Source organism: Equus asinus, chromosome 11 (genome assembly GCF_041296235.1).
Source record: "Equus asinus isolate D_3611 breed Donkey chromosome 11, EquAss-T2T_v2, whole genome shotgun sequence".
In the NCBI taxonomy this organism is placed as follows: domain Eukaryota; kingdom Metazoa; phylum Chordata; class Mammalia; order Perissodactyla; family Equidae; genus Equus; species Equus asinus.
Window position 1 is genome coordinate 79,110,065 of NC_091800.1, and position 21,050 is coordinate 79,131,114.

General features: G+C 36.2%; 1 protein-coding gene across 2 annotated transcripts in view; it reads right to left on the minus strand.

The window, feature by feature from the left end:
- NALF1 (NALCN channel auxiliary factor 1) overlaps positions 1 to 21,050 on the minus strand; it is a 615,953-nt gene that overhangs the window by 3,763 nt on the left and 591,140 nt on the right. The window contains exon 3 of one of the 2 annotated variants that reach the window (XM_070520135.1): positions 170 to 215. The exons of the other annotated variant lie outside the window; for it this stretch is intronic. Within the exon in view, the coding sequence (XP_070376236.1) occupies positions 193 to 215 (23 nt within the window). The 3' untranslated portion in view covers positions 170 to 192. The remainder of the gene's footprint in view (positions 1 to 169; positions 216 to 21,050) is intronic. 2 annotated transcript variants of the gene reach the window in all.

The window sequence follows — 21,050 nt, forward strand, 5'->3', positions numbered from 1 at the left end:
TTGTAGCAGAAAGCCTGAACAAAATAGATACTTAGCAAGCATTTATTACATGAACAAACTCAATATATATTTGTTTAATAAAAAAGAATCTCTTAAATAATATATTATACACTGCAATCTTCAGTTTCTTTTAAAGAAGTAACCAAGATATCCTTATAATGATGCTTACAATATTCATTTCTTCTTAGGCATTCAAAGGTAAACTTCACCTTCGCCTAGGTAGAATATGAAAAAAAACTGAATTAATGAGGTCTGCAGCTCCGACATTTTTACTGTAAGATATTTTCTTTTTTTTATAAAAGATACCTCACTGGAAGACTAATCATTTATTGAAGTATATGTTTTCCAAAATTGTATTCTACAAAGAAGAGAGTTTATAGTTAATATTATAAGAATAGAAATCTAAAAGTCATTTACGTCAACATTTTAGAATGTTAATAGAATATGTGCAACGATGTCACTCGAACAAGAAGCTCTTCCCGAGGTGCTCAGCAGCTATCTTGCTGATTTGTAACTAAAGTCATTTCAGAAGGAATAAGGCAGTTCATTCAGGCCAGTAAATGCACTCTTCTTTTTGACTGACAAAATTAATACTCCTTCTTTTTCCCTTGTCCTTCTCGTTAATAAGAGTTTTTATTCAGAGTTATACATGCATGTCTATTAACAATCAAATAATTCCACAGGATATTTTACAAAACAAAACAAAATTCCTCCACCTGCCCCATCCCCAATTTTTCTTTCTCAGAAACAAACACTTAAACCTCTTTTAGCTGTTTCTGTATTCAGCTCCATTTCTGTAAGAAATGTTTTCCACTTTTCTTGATTTTTCATTTTTTATCATCATCTATAGACTTCCCCCTTGGACATGAGATGATAAAAAACTCATTGTTCTCCTTCTCCCGCCCCCCTCCCACTTCCCCGACTCTTCCATGCTTGTAAGTTCAATACTCAGCGTTCCCTTTATTAGGATGTTGTAAGAACAGTTCTTAATTGAGACATGCAGTAAACTGTAGTTGTCTGTTCTTGTCCTGCTCTGTTTTTCCAAGAGCTAATAATTCCCTTATGGTTTTCTACGTACTTACTAATTCAGCCCCAAATACTTTGCTAGTTGTTTCGGTGGAATCAGGAGTTCTGTCAGTTTTATCTTCCCAAAGAAACATCTCCTGGAGTCTTTCACCATCTGGACTAGTTGCTTTTATGCCTGTCGCCCAGCTACCAGCCTGAAAACCCCAATGAACCATCCTCTTGGGGATGCTTGCTGCCTCACTCCTGTGCATTTCCTGTTTCCTGTATCCTATGCATCCTTTCTCATCTTGCTGGACCACAACATCTAGTATCTTCATACAGAAAAGCTCATGGGAGTGAATTTCCGAGATGCTGTATGCCTAAAAATGTGTTTGTTCTACCTGATATTTAATTGATTCTCTGGCTGAGTGTGGAATTCTAGTTTATAAATTCTCGTCCTTCAGATTTATTTGAGCATCACGCCCACATTTAGTTGTTGGGCCACTGGACCCGTCCTCTAATTTTCTCATCTCACCTCTGCTGCTTTATATCACTTCATCCCTTTGCTTTGCTTTCTGGAGGATTTGTTTTATTGAGTTTTTCTTTCCTTTCTATCACATTTTAATTTCCAGGAATTCTTTTACATCCTCTGAATGATGGGTTTTTTTGAAGTGACTGTTCTCATTACGTAGTTGCAATATCTTCATTTTTCGCTCTGAGATATTTGCAGCACTTCTCTTTGTCGTGTTTTATTTCCTCTCTGCATAGACGCTGTTTTCTCCAAATCATTTTTTTCTTCTTTGTTTGTTTGTCTCTTATTTTTTACGTGGGAAGCCTGCACATTCTTGATTGTCTGTGCGTATTAAAAAGTATTGGAATCTGGGCGCCTAAGGAGGGTTGCGGGCTGTGAGCTGCACTGTAGGATGACCTGTCTGAACTGTTTGGATGGAGAAACTTAAAATTCCTTCCTTTAGGTTGATCAGATTTCCCAGAAAATATCCAGTCCATCTGTCGGGCAAAGGCTGGCAGCCAGTTTTCTGAGAGCTGCACGGGAGAAGGGGCTGTGCCTGGCGGTGTCTCAGTCTTCAGTGTGCATACGTTCATTTAATCCCTGTTTTGGTCCCCCTACCTTAACTCCTCCTCGTGTCACCCAGTCCAACAACTTTCTCCAACCATCTCCAAAAAATAGTCCCCTTCCCACAAAGAAATATGCCAACAACTATCCCTGGGGGAGGGAGAGGAAATTGCTAGATTGGAGAAGGAAGGAGGGGCTGTGGAGCTCTCACTGTTTCTTGGACAGTTTTCCACCCAGTCCTGCTTATTTTGAGGCCTCCTCCAAACTACCTTATGCTCTCAATTCCTGAGTCTGGAGAGAGTCTTGGATGTAGATCTGGCTGACTCTTGATTTCCTCTCTGCTGCTTTAGCATTCATTTTTCTAGGTTTCCATAAATCCTTTGGTGTGCACCAATTTTTTTTTACAGTTTATAAAAGGTTTTGTTTATTGTCTCCTTATCCATTCTTCTATCCTTTTGGATTTATGTCTAAAAACAATTTCTTTTCTGTTGGGTCTCCCTAGAAAACCGTACTGTGCTTTTCTCTACACCACTCCGCTCTGCCCTGATCTCTGACTCGCTCCTCCAGCTAGTAAGGCTGCCTGCAGGTGGTTCCTGCCCCAGTGTTTCCCCAGAAGCTTCCTGAGGCTGGAGAGAGCCGTCTTGCCCAAGGTTTCTCTGCCCTTAGGCAGCCGCCTCCAATAATGAGGGCATCTGGGAAGGGCCATCTCAGCTCCAGATATTTCCCCTCTGCGGAAGCCTCCTGCCCTGACTCCCTCACAGGTGGACCCAGAGTCCTTCCCCATAGACCACCGCACACAGACAGGCCTCCTGGGGAAGCCCACCTTTGCCCGTTAACTCTTCCTTATCATTCGAGAGAACTGTAAGAACAGATTCCCAAATGACAATAAAGAATTTCTCAAACAATAACCTCATTGCACAAACATATAAGTGATTGGAGTTAGGAAAGGAAAAAAGCATTTTCTGTTAATGAAATATTTTTCTGATACATTTTGCTTACAAAATGTTCTATTTGCAATTTCTAATGAATCATTGAATGAATCATTACCTGGTATTTGACATTGAATAATAATAATAATAGCAATTATCATTCTATCTTATAGTACCAACCTCATGGAGTATGTTTTTGAGGATTGACTAACACACAGAAACTGTTTAGAACAGTGCCTGGCAGATAGTAAAATCTCACATAATATTAATTATTCCTATTATAAGTTGCAATAAGTAGTAGAATTAGAATTTAATTATTAGGAAAAGCTGTAAAGAATATTTATTTCAAATTCATTTTCTGTTTTCAATTAATTTAAGCCACTCACAGAAAAACTTTATTTTTCATAGCTCAAAACAATTATTCTGGTACAGTCATTATAAAGATTACCTAAGTACAGGAAAATCAAATATTCTAAGGAAATCCTTAAAATAAACACATGATATTATTTAAATATAATCCTTCATTATCTCACTAATTTATCTTTTGCTATCTTTAAGTCCAGGAATATATGAGAGTAATTTTTCAAATATTTGAACTAGTAAGTAATATACTTTACAATATCTTTCTGAATACAAAAGTTTGGAAAATAGCAAAGTAAAAAGAACGGGGAAAACCACCCAAAATCTGACTTTATTAGGATGAAAAAAGAAAGAAGAGGAAATTGCTGGAATTCATTTTTCCAAACTTTTTTATTAATACAGATGCACATTCATACACATACCCTGTGTACATATAATTCATAGATTTCATATATAAAATTATATTTAGTATGTGAGATTGTACTTTACATTGTTATTCTTTACTTGATTTGGTAGTATTTATTTTCAATTTTGCGTATATATTACCAAGTGAGATTATATATGTAATATGAATATAATATGCATGTATATTATACATATAGTTATAGAGTTTCAGAAACTCTCTGGAACAATTTATACAGCTTGGAATTTATAAAGCTTTCTGGATATAATTTCTTTCTTTAAGGTAATTCGTATAATTTTACAATTTCTTTCAATTTTGTCATTTTTGTCAATTTTGATCATTCATATTTCTCTAAAAATAGCCTCTTTTATTGAGGGTCTTACATTTATTAATGTAGACTTACATAATATTGTCTCATTTTAAGATTTAATCTTTCTATATCCTCTTCTTCATTGTTAATATTTTATTTCTATTTCATCTTTTTTGTCCTTGACAAAACTTGCAAGGTTTTTTTTCCCATTTTTATTTGCATTATCAAAGATGTAGCTCTTGAACATGTCAATACTGTTCTGTTTGATTATTCTGTTTGCTAAGGCATTGATTTCTTCATTTATGTTAATTCTTTCTTCATCTTTTGTTTAATTTTCTTTTATTATTCTCCTTCTAACTATATTGAATTGAATACCACTTTACTCACTTAAATTCATTTTTTCCTTAGTAAGTAAACCATTTATTGCTCTAAATTACCATCTGAGAATAGCTTTAGCCAATTTTCTGGTGTGTTCATATATAGAAATTTTACATATTTCATAATTACAGTTTATATTTCCTGTTTTATCTAAATGACTTAGAGTGTTTTATTGCTTTATTTTCTTTTAATTTCAATTGATATATTTTCAAAAGTGCTTTCATCATTAATTTTAAGTTTTATTTACATTATGTTCAAGAATGTGGTCTTTAAAAAGTTGATTTTCCCCAATTGTTTTCTTTGTGTTATATAAAATTATTATATTATTTTTTGCTAACATTAGCTAACAATGCTGTTTTTATGTTTACATATTTTTGCCTATTTAGAATGTCATCAACTGAAAATGCATCTTCTACAACTATTTCTAATGATTTTGTTTTATGTATTTGGCTGTTATGTCAATAGGTAGAGAAAATTCATAAATCTTCAGATTTTCCCTGGGCTTTTCTTATTAATCAGAAAACATGACACCCTTTGTTCTTATAAAGTACTAATTTTTGTTTCTTTTGGTGACACTTTGTTGTTGGTTTTGTTCCTGTTGTGGTTTTGAATATATTTTGTTTGGTATTAATATAATCTCTAAATACATTAGCACATTTGTCTGATGTATCTTTGTCCATTATTTTAATTTTTCTTGTTCTCTTTATACCTTGCTTTGTGCTATTTTCTACATCTAAGAGTTTCACAGTGATTGAAAAGGGGAGTTTAATCTATTTATATTTATTGTCGGATCTGTAATGCTGGGTCTTGCTTTCATAATTATATAGCATTTACAACATTTAAAAATGTTTATCATTTGTTTTTTGTGATTTGCAGTGTGAGCATATTTCAACACATATTTTTCCATAATTTGTTAAATGCATGCTCTTTATTCTACTAGAACTTATCATTTAAAAAATTACACACACTTGAACCAAATTTGTCTAATTATTAGGAACATTAATGATAAAAGTAACAAAATTTTACTTCCATCAACTCCTTATCCTGCATCATTTTTTGGCTACAATCAATGTTTTAAACTCATTTATTGTCAAATTACTAACATTTTATATCTTACCTCCCAGTAATGATTAATAATATTTGTATATTGTTTTATACCTACTTTTTTCAAGGATTACTTGGTTGCAGTTAAGAAAAATCCACTGGAGCTAATTTAAGTGAAAACCAACCAACCAACGAACAAAAGACCAAGAACAGATGGTGGGAGGAATATTAGAAAAATTCAAGCCTATTTCATGAAACGGAAGGCCGAGAGCACACCGGGCAACATGAAGAACAGAACTTCGGGACTGTGGGGCCATCAGAATCGGGTGTGCTCTCCATCTGGGTGGAGAGACAGCACTATAATCTGTTTCCTGCTGCACACCTCTCTCATTTCTCTCTCTCTCTTGCAGGCAAGGCTTTGCTGCCTTTTCCTGCCTATGGGCATACATGACTTCCCCGTTTTCCTCTCTCAGTTCAACACCATCAGAGACTGACAGAGATTGCTGGGTTCCAGTGGCACACTCCTGGGGAAGCAAATCTACTTGGCGTGTTTTGCTCATCCATGCCGGTCCACCCAGCCATGCTAGAGAAAGATTCCCATATAACAAACATAGATGCGCATGTTAGTCCACTCTTTTTGAAAGAGAAATGTGACTTCAGTGTTTTTATTCCTAGTCAAGTATCATATTTTCCCCCTTGAAGCTTGTAGGATATTTACTTCATTCTCAAAATTCAAGAATGTTTGGGATTTAATCTAATTTCCTTAATTTTGCCAGAATGGGAAGAATCACTTTAATTTATCAACAAGAGTGCCGCTAAGCTCAAGAAAGATATTTCCTATTATTTCTTTCTTCAATTTCATATGTTTTCAATTTATCACATTCCTCAATATTTTTGTTCTTGGTCTTCACCGTGAACTTTGCCCCTGCATTCTTCAAGTTTGTCCTCTGGCTTATTCCCATCTCTCTATGGTTGATACCAAACATATATAACATATCTGCAATTTTTTTGTTGTTGCCTATCTGTAAATTGTTTTTGTTGCCTGGAATATTTTTTTTTTTTTTGAGGAAGATTAGCCCTGAGCTAACATCCGCTGTCAATCCTCCTCTTTTTGATGAGAAAGATTGGCCCTAAGTTGACATCTATGCCCCTCTTCCTCTGTTTTATATGTGGGATGCCTGCCACAGCATGTCTTGATAAGTGCTGTGTAGGTCCGCTCGAGGAATCTGAACCGGCGAACCCTGGACCACTGAAGGGGAGGATGCGAACTTTACTGCTGTGCCACCTGGCTGGCCCTAATATTTTCTTTCTCATTTTTTTTAATCCAAATCTAACGTTGTGTTTACCTGCTTTCCAGCCAAATTCCCTTTTCACTCTTCCCGTTGTTTTAAAAGGTCTAAATGTCCTTGAATTTTATTGAGAACAGATGCTGTCTAAAATTACCCTTGTAGTAACTTTTCTCAAATACATGCTTTCATTCTGCCTCTTAAACTCTGTTTTCCTTCTTTCATGTAAGGTATATTTTATTAGACCCCATTTTTCATTTTCTGTGTGTGAAAGGTTGAGTTGAGTCCCCCCCCCAAAAGATATATTAAAGACCTTAGTCCTAGCACCTCAGAAAGTGACTTTATTTGAAAATAGGGTCTTAAGAGGCTTAATCAAGCTTAGATGAGGTCGTTGGGGGAGGGCACAAGCCAATACAATTTTTTGATGGTTTCTGTTTTGCTTTTTTGTTTGCTTGTTTTTATGTTGGGAGTGATTACCTTTACAACTCTAAACAACATATTCATACATCTATTTCTTAATGTAGTGATTTTAAATCATATCTAATTATTCTCAACTGAGAAAGCTGAGTACATTAATATGACTATAATTTTCTCCTATCCCATTAATTCCCAAATTTGGCCAGCCATTGCTTCCGTTCAAAATCTATAGTTACATTTTCCTATGTATTTTTATTCTGTATGTTAATTTTGAAAATTGAAAGTAAAAAAAAAAAATCCTTAGAGTCATTTAATCCCATTTCATTACAGGAATATTTTCAAAATATTTTAAACATTACAGAAAATAGATGATCATTTTTTATACTTCATCAATTCATAAAAATCATGAAAATTTTAGGTCGTTTTCTGTTTGTCTCATGATTCTCTTGCACATTTTTTTTCTGAGATTCCAGTAGTCTGTTATTTTTTATATAGTTGGAAAAAATATTACACCTTCATCCTTATGTCACTAACTCATCCAATTTCATAATCATATCAATTTCAATGTTCTAGTATGAACACATTACTTTTTGTGACGCAGATGTTATCCTATGATTTATTTTCAATCTACCACCAACATTGAGAGTCTATATTGGCCTTTTTCTTGGATTATTCTTTTTTCTACTAAAGTAAAACTTTAAATAATTTTTCAGATAGGATATGTGGAAGGTAAACTTTCAAGAGTGTACATATTTAATTTAAACAAACAAACTTCATTCTCCCATTGGAAAGATACTTTGCCCAGGTGTAGGACCCTAGATTCACAATCTTTTTATTCTAATAACTTTGGAGGCATTACTTTATCATGTCCTAATGTACGGTGTTGTGGGTGAAAATTCTGATTGTATTTGTTTCCCGTTGATGTTGTAACAAATTACCATAAATTTAGCAGCCTAAAACATCACTCATTTATTTACTGGCAGCTCTGTAAGTGAGAAGTCTAGGAGGGTTACTGGTTTCTTTGCTTTGTGTTCACAAGGCCAAAATCAAGATGTTAGCAGAACTGAGCTCCTTTCCAGAGCCTCTAGGGAAGAATTCACTTCTAAATCCATTCAGTTTGTTTGCGGAATTTGGTTCTCTGTGCTTATAGGACTGAGATCCTGATTTCTTTGCATCCTGTTGGCTGGCTAGCTCTTAGCTTCTAGAGGCTGTTCGTTCCCACTCCTTGGCTCATGGCCCTTTTCTCCATCTTCAAAGCCAGCAAAAATGGCACATAGAGTCTTTCTCATTCATCTAATCTCTCTGACCACTCCTTCTGTCTCATCTTTACTACTTCTTATAGTATATCTCTCTGACAAGCCTCTCCCGTTTTCTGTGCTTTACAGGGCTCATGTGATTAGAATGGGCTCACTCTGATAATTCAGGATAATCTCTGCATCTCAATGTCCATAACCTTAATCATAGCTGCAAAATCCCTTTTGCCATGCAATGCATTCACAGGTTCTGGGAATTGAGTCATGAGCATGTTAGGGAGGGGGGGCATCATTCAGTCTACCACACTCCTCCGCCCTCTGGCTCCCAAAGATTCACATCCATGCCTCATGCAAAACACACTCCCCCTATCCCAAGTTCCAAAAGTCTCCATCCTATACAGCACCAACTCCAAATGCAGAAATCTCTAAATCTCATCACTTCAAAATCCCCAAATCTCATTCTCTAAATCACCTAAATGAGGTATGGATGTGACTCTGGGCATAATCCATCCCAGAACAAAGTTCCTCTCCCTCTGTGAAACTAGAAAGCAAGTTAGCTGCTCTCAACATACAACAGTGAGACAGATATAGGCTAATAGTTGCAGACATTCTGCTTCAAAAAGGGAGAAAATGGAAGGGAAAAAACGGTAACTGGTCTGAATCAATCGTAAAGTCCAGCTGCACAAACTCCATTTGGTTTCCTGGGAATGATCCTCTGTGGGTCTCAGCTCCACCTGCTGACTTATCCTTCTTTCTTAATGAAAATTAGCATGTATTTGCAGCTGAGGAATTTCATATGAGCATGTTTCCTGCCAGTAAAATTTGAGGGAACAAAGGTCTTCATTTCATCCTGCCTCTGTCCTTTCAATCCAAGCTGGCAGGGTTTTTGCTGATATAACATTCTCAACAACTTTGTAAAATTCTTGTCTACGTCACAAGGATTCACTCCATTAGACAAGAAGCTCCTCCACAGATCTTTCCTAGATAATCTCCTCTCAATTTTTTAGCTACTGCTCCATGGCTGAGGGAATCTACGAGTCACAAGTTTAATCTCCTCAAAGAGTCGTTTGTGTAATAACTTAATACTCTGACCTATCAAACTTTCAGAGGTGTTAGCAATGGTTGCACAGTCACACCCTCAGTTCTGCTCTGTTGTATTTTCTCTAGAGTACTCTCTCTTGACAGCAAATTTTTTATCTTTTGCCATCTTGGAAGAGTAAGATTTTCCCAAATCATCAAATCCTGGATTCTTGTTGTTTAACATTTCTTCTCTCAATTTCTCTCTCTCCTTTTGAATTTTACTGTAAGCAGCAAGAAAAGAACAGGTTACATGTTGAACACTTGGCTGGGAAATCTCTGCAGCAATAGAGCGAACGTAATCACTTAAAATCTCCGCCTTTCCTCTAACTGCAGGACACAATTCTGCTAAGCTTTCTGATACCATATAACATGTTTCCAATTTTCATCGACAGGTTCCTCATTCCTTTCTGAACCCTCCTCGCAGTCTTTAATGCCCGTAACTCTACTAACATCCTGTTCAAGGCTATCTGGTCTTTTTCTATCCTGCTCCTCAAAATTCTTCCAATTTCCACCACTGTCTGGTTCCACAGTCACTTCCACATTTTTAGGTACTGTTACAGCAGCACCCCTCTTCTAGTACCAAAATCTGTATTTGTTTTTCTTTGTTGCTGTAAAAACTGGTTGGAGACATAGTGGCTTAAAATGGCATGCATTTATTATCTCACAGTTGTGTACATCAGAAGCCTGGGTTGGTTTGACTGGTTTCTCTACTCTGGGTTTCATGAGGCAGAAATCAAGGTGTTGGCCTTGATTATCTGGGCTGATTTAGGAGGTTAGCAGAATTCAGTTTTTTGTGGCTGTAGTACTGAGATCCCTGTTTTCTTGCTGGCTGTTGACTGCAAATTCTCAGCTTCTGGAGGCCACCTACTGCCTCTGGCTCATGGCCTTTTTCTTCTAGCAATAGTAGGTTGAATCCTTCCCACGAAATCCTTCCCATTTCCATGATCTCTCCTCAGCCTCATCTTTCTGGACAACCCTTCTGTGATTACATTGGGCCCACCTGAGTAATCCAGGATAATCTCCCTAATTTAAGGTCAGCTGATTGGAAATCTTAATTCCATGTGCAAAGTCCTTTTGCCTTTTATTGTAGCTTGTTCACAGGCATAATATCCAGGGAGAAATCATGGAAGCCAAAATCCTGCCTGCTGCACTGATGTTAACATTCTTCTCATTTCACTGAAAGCTTGGGTGCATTCTCTTCTATGAAATCTCTTTGGATATTCCTTGTATCTCCCATATTGTAAAACTTCAAGAAGATATGTCTACGTGTGATTTCTTTATAGTTTCTTCTGTTGAGCCCTTTCAATCTGAAACTATGGTTTTCTTCCACTCTGGAGAAATTCCTTAGAGCATTACTTTGATAATCAATTCCTCTCCCCTCTTTCATCTTTGTATGCTTGTTTTGTTTGGTTTTCTCCAAAAATCTTATATTGGGTGGATCCTGGTCCTTCCCTGTAACATTTTTATCTCTTGTTGCCTCCAATTGTCAAGTCTCTTCAAGAGGTAGCATTCTCCTTAGGGTGAGTGAATGGAGATGAAGTAGACAAATTGTGGCTCCCTTCCCCTACTCCCAAAAGTCACTAATAAATAAGAAGTCTTCCTCACATCCATCTCGGTAGCTCATTCAATGTCTTTAGAAAGTGGATTCTGTTTTTTGTGGGCAAACGCCACCATTGCATAGATAGGAATGGTGATAGCCAGTTGGCTCGATGTCTGCTGACAGTCTTTAACCCACCAGGGAATTGCTGGTGGTTTTGTTCTCCTGCTCTCCTTGCATCCTGAAAACAAACCACGATCATCAGAAGGTTCTGTTGGGGGTATGGTTCCCACTCCCGCTGTGGTCTTAGACCCTGCTCTGAAGGCTCTCCCAATTCTGGCTGTGTTCTAAAGTCCTGCATTTGACTTTTCTCTTCTATAAATACTTTTTTAAGTCTCCATTTTAGTAGTGTCCCACTTTCTAGGTTTTATTGCTTCTATGAATGTATCTCATTTTGTAGTTTTTACTTAAATTTCAATAAGATTTAGAGACAGAGGGGAAGTAAAATTTTTTGGCTTCAGCTTGCCAGCTTGAACCAGAATTCACACCATACTTAAATGCAATAGTTTTCTCATTACCCAGACAACTTTTGCCATCATGTAACTCTTTAGTGTTGCATAAAATAGTTTTTGAAATCAGTGTTTCACCTTTAATATCTCTTCATTCTACATTTGCTACAATAGTGATTTCACATGAACATAACCTAGAATTCATGTAGAAATAACCTACAAAAAAATACAAATTCAGCACTGGTATGCAAATAGTGTCCACTTTTTTTTAAGGTACAAATAATAAAATAAATGATCTCTAGAGACTTTGCTAATTTTCTAGGGTTATTTTATAATTGGGCTGATAAAACAATATAAAGTGATAAGTCAAGCTAAGAAATCCAGAAAAAAAGTCCAAATCATAGTGACCATCTGCAAAAAGAATTAAACTTATGAATGTCTATATATTTATAATTTCTATAGTACCTTTTTAAAGCAAGGGTAAATTTTAAGTAATTAAGGTATATGTTTGAAAAAGATCAGTTTTTTCCGAGAGGTAGATATATCAGATCTGTATGATGAATAAACGCTAGCATCACTCTTGCATCTAACTAAGGTTAGTAGTAGCATATAACTTTTCTTCTAGTTACCTCCACTCCATCCTGGTACTTTAAACACCTACCAGGTTGTCTCCAAAAGAACAATAAGTATTTGTTTGATGAGTGGAGGGAACCAAGGAATAATGCACTAATACTTTGATCTGTAAGAGAATGTTTCAATGAATTAAATGTATTAGATGACAAAACACATAGATGTAACCTAATAGTGAAATATAAGTACATGTATCAGGAAGAAAATTGATACAGACACTCTCAAGAATGGGCCATACAAATATCTGGTTATGTAAAGACCAATCAGAGCTGAAAGCTAACTGCACATTAGATGGAACGTAGATTGCTCTAAAAACTGAAAAGGATACTAAATGAAATGAAAACAAAGGCCCATATTAAAATGGCAGAGACCTTCTACAGAGAATTCACTCATTCATCAAGGCCATAAGCTAAGTTGAGGGATAAATTGGGCATTTGAAATGTCTTAAAGTTAAGCAGAAAATTTCCTCCACGATGGGTCCTAAAGTCGTCCAGGATTTTACTAGAAGAACAAAGACTGTCTGCAGCCAGAGAGAATACAGCCTAAGCAGAAACTTAACACATGCTGTCAAATATCACATTTCACATTGTTATTTTCCCCAAAATGGTTGCAGTGATTTTTTTAATTATGAAAAATTTATTCTAAGAAAATAGAAAAAAAATTAATGGACAAAGAAAATACATTCTCACCAAATATGGTTGTCTTCATGAAGACATTACAGTATGGCGGGGAGAAAAGCCATAGGGATTCCTGGAGGAGAAGTCAGTGCACTGTAGTGCAGCTGTTTGCATCTGTGCAAAGCATGAAAGCAGTTCGGGGTTCAAGGAAGTGGGTACTTTTGGGACAGAAAGACTCCTGTTCCTCTCTCTTACTCTGATAAGTTACCAAGTACCAGGACCTCCGAGTGGAGCTTATAAGAGTCGTCTGAGAAAGGAATAGAGATCTCAACTCCTTCTCTTCCACCATGGATCAGTCATTGTTTCAAGATGCTCTCACATTTCTGGTTGGATTGCTGTCACAGATGGGAGGAGTGTTTAAGGAATTTCATGAAGTACATTTCAAGAATTCAGAGACATTTGTTTAAGTGTGTCATGTGAATCTACATTACAGGAGGATGTGAAAAAATTGGATTCTTATGGATGTTTCTGTGACTTCACATTGAGCGCTAGTTAGTTCAGCATCATTGCCCAAGAAGCCATATGAAGAAAATTGTATGATCCTTGTTAGGAACATTACCTATTATGTTCTACTTCTATTTATTTTTGTTATTTTTCTCTGTGAGGTGGCACAATGGGGCTCACATATTGTAAATCAGTGTCATTTCTAATTTGGAAATCCTTGGTAACTATGACTCTGCGAAAGAAATATCCTTGAAAACAGGAAACTATATAAATAATTCCATGGCTGTTATATCTCCAACCATGAGTTGTAATTGAAGAGACAGTTTTGCTAATGCTTTGATCCGTCAATGTACTTAGAGTATGAATATTTCCTGCTTTTCTTTCCAAAAGAGAAATTAGACTTTCTCTGTAATCACAGAATATGTTCAAACCTACCCCAACGTCTGTGTACACTCATGCATACACAGACACGCGTTAATGGCTTCAAGGCATGTAAACACCTCATAAGTAGACCCTGACTTCAAAAATGTGCTTTCTTTTCAATGAGTTAGGGGAAAATTATTTTCCTAATTTGATGCAGCAGTTTTTGAAACATTAAAAGTGAACAGAAACAGTTGTGATTTTAATCAAAATGTTTTTACTCAAAACAAATGACAAAACTTAAGTTGGTAATACTCTGACTCTAAAGAAAAGCAAATATATTAGAACAGTTTGTGGACCAGATAAGAAAATCAGTCTCAATATTTTAGAATCAGTGTTAAATTTAACAAAATAATATTAATTAGAATTATTTGCCACCATGTTTGTCCGATTTGAATTCAATTGATTTCCAGTAGTTTCCATATTTAAAGTAGAACATTCAAATTAAAAAACCGAATCAACAATTTTCAGAAGGGAATTACAAAGATATTGTGATGCTGGCCCTGATATCAGTTCCCCTACATTAAACCCAGCATATATGGGATTAAAACCAAAGCTCTCTTTCCCTGTTTACTCCCTGGCTCCCTGGCTCCAGAATCCACTATCTGCCATGGACACAACTGGCCAAGGTCACCCACCTGGGTTCCTTATTATTTCCTCCTCCCTGCTAACAGTGCCCCAAGGCCGAACGCAGGCTGGTGGGAAAGCTCTGACCAGCAAGGCCACTGACTCCCTCCGCCTCTCTACAAGCAGACACATTCCTCACAAACCTTCAAAACCCCTCACCTCCCCTCTTTCAGAGAGAAGAGATGAAATGAGACAAATGTGGGGGCTCACTCTTGTCTTCCAGCTGATGTCATCTGAAATAAAAACACTTTCCTTGCCATGAGCCCAGCATTCCAGTTTTTATTTGGCCCCTCTCGTGTGGCAGGTAAAGAACCTATGTTTGCAGGTGGTAGCAATCTGGCGAGCCAGCCAGGAGGCTCTTGCCCATGGCTCTGCGGCCCCGGGCAAACTGGGATTTCTCGGGCAGCAGTCTGGCAGCTGCCTAGGTGGCTTGCCCTAGGGACTGTCTCCAGTTCTTTTGCGTCTGGCTCGGCACTGCTGACTCTAGGCACATTTTTGGCAAGGAACAGATTCTAGATTTGTTTGTTTGTTTGTTCTTCGTTCTGGGGAGTTGACAGACCCTAAAATAGAGTAAGTCGCCTCGAGGACGCCTGTGAACTTCCTTCCCCTCCTCTGGGGTCCCTTCCATTCATGGAGGCACCATCTGGGGTCCTTCCCATTCGCAGAGGGCCCATCTGCACACATTCAGAGTGGGAACAGTTGTAGGACTTTCTACGCTAAATCTGGGAACCAGTTCACTGGTGTCTGGCTTTTCTGTGTCTGGGTCTGTGTGTCTGTCTGTCTCTGTGTATTGGAATGGGAAGCATGCTGTCTGTCCCCAAGCAGAGCCCATTGGGGTTAATTCTGAGTAGATGGTCTAATTACAGTCATAAGCCAATGTCTAATAAGGGATGATTTTCTTTTGTAACACCATATGGCCACAATATTCTTTAAACTCCGGAGAGAAAATGGCCAAACAATGGATCTGTAAGTTGGAAAATTCTCAGGGAGCTCTCATCATAAACAGCTGTTTTATTGGTACCTATGAAAAGACTAAATTAAAAGGAAAATACAATGACTAGTCTTAAAAACTTAATCAAACTTGGGGTCTCAGCTTCTTCTTGTGGTTTGACAGATGCTAATGAAAACATTGAGTTAACAAAGAGAAATCAGAAAGAGAAGAGTCACAGGACTCATCCCAACAGGATGAAAATCTTTAACTAGTTATTAAAAAGGAAAATGGGATAAATAGAACAGATATAAATAAAGTTAAACAGAGGTTTTAATAAAATACTGTCTAAGGCTAAATGGGTTAAAAGGAGCCCCTTATTGGCCCCCCAACATTAAAGGACATCAGACAAACCTGTTCTATTCACCCCAGTTTGAAAAATTTAAAAAGTCAAGAAGCAGAAATCACAGGGAGAAACCTGACCAACAATTGTTTGGGGCAGCAGTTAGGCTACTCAGGTTCATAAAACTATAAAGATTAGAGTATTTAAGCTAATATTATATGAAGAGGTTATGTCAACTTTGCCTGGATGTTTTCTTTGGGAATAGATGTTATGTCTACCTGGGGATGCTTCCCCTGCACGATGCTGTAATACCAAAACTTCTTAATGGAATTCTAGTATAAGTTATCATTGGAAATAGAAGAGTTGGTAAAATTAAGATAAAGCTTTGTAAAAATTCGTATATTTAAATGGACTTTATGTAAAATAATTACATCTCTTTTGCCTGATTGTATTATAGATTATGTCATGGGAATAAACATTATGTCTCATTTGGGAATCTTTGACCTGCCTGATATTGTAAGAGCATATAAATCCACCCTTCAGGCTGTGTTGTTCAATGTGCAAAAGGAGATCTCACTTTATAATGGCCCAAACAGGGCAATTTCAGTTCACCCAAACTGATGTATGCAATTGGAAAAAGCCAGCTACAACAACAGGAAGCCTGTTTTAATCTTTTGAGGCTTCTAATAAAATCAGAAATACTTTACTGCCTCTTTAAGAAAAAAATGATTAAATAATTAAACATGCCAGCTACCGAAGCCAAATCTGCTTCTCTCTCTTCTCTCCCTAAGATTCGCCACTTCAACTCCCCCGAAATTCCTGATGTAAAATTAAACAAGGGAAAATAAGTAAACCTTTGAGACAATTTGGAATTCTAATGGCCATTCTGGGGAAGCTCTGTGTCAGATGAGTCCACCTCAGTGGTCACCCTTAAAAGAGGGGATTTAAAATCTCTCATAAGGAAATGCAGTCTTTGATTCATATGCAAAATCTTCTAAAAGGCAAAGTTATTTAACATGATATAAAATGATCCTTGGTAAATAAAAGCCTGTTTATGTTTGCTGTTTTGATTTAAAATAGACACATCCTCGGCATTATCAGCAGTGGATACGATGCAGACATACAGCCTGGGTTTCCCGGTCAAATGAGCTCATGTTATCTCAGTTACAAGATTTATCAGCAAAACTAATAACTCAGTATAACAGCTGATTTTGTTTAATGTCTCATGAGGTTTCTATAGACGATCTAAATACAATTGTTGAGAAACAGATAAACTAAATAAATGTAAAAGGATAAACGTTCTTAGAGAAATCTTTCAACAATAATTATGTGTTATGATGTCTGTACTCAACTTAAGATGATGGCCAACAGCTTTAATGTCACATGAAGTTTTTAAAAGTAATTAACACATAATTGTTAAAACTGGGTAAGACGTTTTAAGTACAATAATTATGTTTTATGGTTTGTGTACTTAAAAAAACAGCTCCCAAAATCTTTTTGACAACTTAAAACTTTAGAGTTTTTACTCAGTTAAGTTAAATTACAAAATCTGTTGAGTATCTGGGTCATTTTCAGATAGAATGGAACATTGAAACGTTATTGCTGAGCATGTCTAAGTTTATCTACTTTTGGCTTCTTATTACAGAGAAACTAAAAAGTGTTTGCATCTGTTAATATACACACTTCTTGTTTTATTACTATAAAGTAACATTTCTAAAAATTATAGAAGGTATTTGCAAATTTGTCAAGCCACAGAATGCTAATGTAAAGAAAAGCTTATAATTGCTTACTTGGTTTTTACTTAGAAATTAAGGTTTCTAAGAGTTAAAAATTCTAATTAATATATGTAATTAAAGGTATTAAAAATTCATAAGAAAAAGTCTCTGTATACAAGGAAAATAATGTTTTCAGTAAAAAGGTGTAAAAAATAAAAGTATTTTTGCTTGTTGGGTTAAAAAAACATTAATTTGTCCTAAAGTACTAGAAGGAAAGAAAGGAAACCCGGGACAAATTCTAAGTGTAAAAAAGTAAGTGACAAAGTTTTACAAAAGTAAAACCCTGAAGAATTTTATGCCTGGTCAAGTTGGCTAAGATTAAAGTAAATCCAATTAAGTAAATAAGTTTTAATGTCAAAAGTAAACTGGTACAAAATTAAAACTTGGTCTCCTCTTTCTTAAAAAGATAATTTTCCTAAACTTTTTGTCTACTCTTGACAAAAAAAACAATTACAAAAGGCTTTTTTCTTTGAGTAGTCTACCGAAAGAATAAAGTTTTTATGTTTTATCAAAATAAATTCCCTATATTGTTTTCATCAGGTCCTTAATCACAGATGCTAAGGTTTTTCTTACAGCTATTTAATTCTCCACATTTACTTAAAATGCTTTAACTGTAACCATTGCTAAAGGGATAATTAAATCTTGCTTCATGGGGACCTATAATATTATATGGGTAAATGTTATTGATATAAATGTTTTAAAATTGTATAACATTACTAAAATTCTGACCTATTCTGATTGTCAGCCATAATTCTGGTTATTATTTCAAAATGTTGTATATCATTGAAATGGTCAAATGTCTTTGTCAATTGCCAATTTAAAATATTTTATTATTTACAGACAGTTGTTTTACTCTGATGTTTTTACAAATCTGTTTCATCTTCAGAGAAATTCATGAAAAGGACTCTGGTGCTTACTCTAGAATACAGGTTGATAATAAACTTTCAGATGGTAAAACTAAACTGGGTAAGAAATTGCAGCACTCTAACAGAGAAATCAATGACTTCATGAAACTATTAACAAGGTTAAGGTCAAGAATCTATCACACAGGACTAAATAAACGAATAAGGATGATTATAATTTTTATGACTTCTTGTTTAAAATATTGCTTATTTTTTTAATGTTCTGTTTTGTTTCCTCAGATTTAAGAAAATCTTTTGTTCTTTTCTCTTATGCTAATGATGACTTATAGCAATTTGATAAAATCATACATTTGAAAACAAAATTGAAGCATTTATCTTTTTCCCCCTATCTGATCCCTCCAGAATTTGGAAACTCTTGATCAGTAAGTATTCTTATTTTCATGGTTATATAATTGTTTGTATAAGTTCAATAAGAATCTGTTCTTCTTACAACAGGCCACAATTGGAATCACTGGTTATATTACCAAGGCTTTGACTGGAATGTCATATTTGAGAAAAACATACAGGCTTGGATATGGACAAGACAGCTTTTAAGGAATGAAGGCTGACTTTCTGCAATAAAGGCACTTGGAAATATTGGTCTAGTACCTTGCTTATGGGTTCCCAAAAACCTGGTAAGCTTGAGTAAAGAATGTCACTCCCTCTGGCAGGTACAAGGAACCCCAGGATATTTTGGGAAACCTCTCAAAGAGAGGAAGTCACCTAAATCTGTAGGTATTGCAGGCAGAATCTGATGACAAGTTCTTGGTCTGGCTTTCTTATCCTTGAGAGGCCTTTAAAGTTCAATCTGAGATTCCTTATAAAAAGTTCCAGCAAAGCAGATTTAAAAGAGCCTATGTAATCAATTACTATTCTTACTGTACTCATGTAAATACTTGGGACAAATTTATTCAAACTAAACTTATTTTACAACCCTATTAGTCTTAATTTGGCTGTGTTTGGTAAAATTAAGGGTGATTTTATAGAAAAAAATTATGTTTCAATAAAAACAATAACACATTTATAAAGATTGGATTTGGGTTCTGTCAATTGTCTTTGAGGTTTTTGTTTTATATCTGTAAACTTAATTAGATCTTAAATTCTTCTAGCCTCCTGAAATATCTGGCTACAAATCTCCAAACTAACGTCTTCCATTTTGTTTCCATCATTTTCATTTGAAACCATTGATAACTGAACCTACCCTTTTTCCTGAAAACTGAAGTTGGAGGACTTGATGTAAACTTAAGAAAAATTCATGCCTGCTGCTGTGTAAGCCACTCAGAAAAATACCTGAGTGCCCGATTACACCATCAGAGACATTCAAATTGCAAGAGACTCTCACCCTGACTTATAGGAATCTTGACTGGCTGCCCCCTGGGCTCAGAAGCTGATTTATAATTTGTTACAACAATTAACCTTGTTTTTTCTTTTTGTTTCTCTAGAAGTACTTCTTATTAAATACCTGGTTACTTACTTACATAATACAGGCCTAACTTTGGGAGCCCACCTGCATCACTGCCTTATTAAAAAACTGGTTCAGTGAGATGAAACAATCTATGCCTTGATTCAGCAGGAAGTAGCTAGATTGGTCATTGCCCCAAATCCCTCAAGAGTGAGAAGTGAACATCATATAGAGGGGAATTGATGCCAGCCCTGATATCAGTTCCCCTACATTAAACCCAGCATATATGGGGTTAAAACCAAAGAACTCTTTCCCTGCTTGCTCCCTGGCTCCCTGGTTCCAGAATTCACTATTCGCCATGGAGGCAAACAGCCAAGGTCGCCCACCTGGGTTCCTTATCATCTCCCCCTCCTCCCTTCAAACAGCCTTACAAGGCTGAAGGCAGGCTAGTGGGAAAGCTCTGACCAGCAAGGCTGCTGACTCCCCTGCCTTCTCTACAAGCAGCCACATTCCTCACAATCCTTTAAAAACCCAGGCCTCCTCTCTTTTGGGGAGACAAGATGAAATGAGACAAATTTGAGGGCTCACTCTCATCTCCCAGCTGATATCATCCCAAATAAAAACCCTTTCCTTGCCATAAGCCTGGTGTTCAAGTTTTTATTTGGCCCCTCTTCTGTGGCAGGTAAAGAAACTATGTTTGTAGGTGGTGACAATCAGAAGCAGGGGCATTGATGGCAAGCAGGGTTTGGAGGGATGGAGTATAGGTCCATTTGACAAAGATATCACTCATTAGAATGCATATTTCCATTAAAAATAAAGCTGTATCTTATAGTCACACGTATTTTCCACTGAGGGAGATTCTGGCATGTCAGTTGTAAAAGAGAATGTCTCAGGCAGCAGCATGTTAATTGTTTATTTCCCTAGTTACAATGCCAGATAGAGCGGCATAATTTGATTCATTTCATCCAATGGCACCTTGAATTATTTCTGGTTTGCTTCCCATTTGTTGCCCTCTGGGGTCATTGGCTTACACGTGCCAAGAAGAAACAAGATTCTAGTCTTAACACAATGGGAGGGTGTCTGATAATGATCACCAATTAGTCAAAGAATGAATTTAAAGTAATAGAGTCACGATATCAGGAAATTATTCTCTTTTTTTTGAAAAACAACAGGATTTAACACTAAGTTACAAGTTTTATTTCAGAGGTTAGAGTAACTATTCTTTATAATGAAAAACCTGTCATTATTTCAATAGTTTGCATATCTACTGTCTTTCTGCTGATTGCATTTAAATACATATATAAATATAAAGGTAG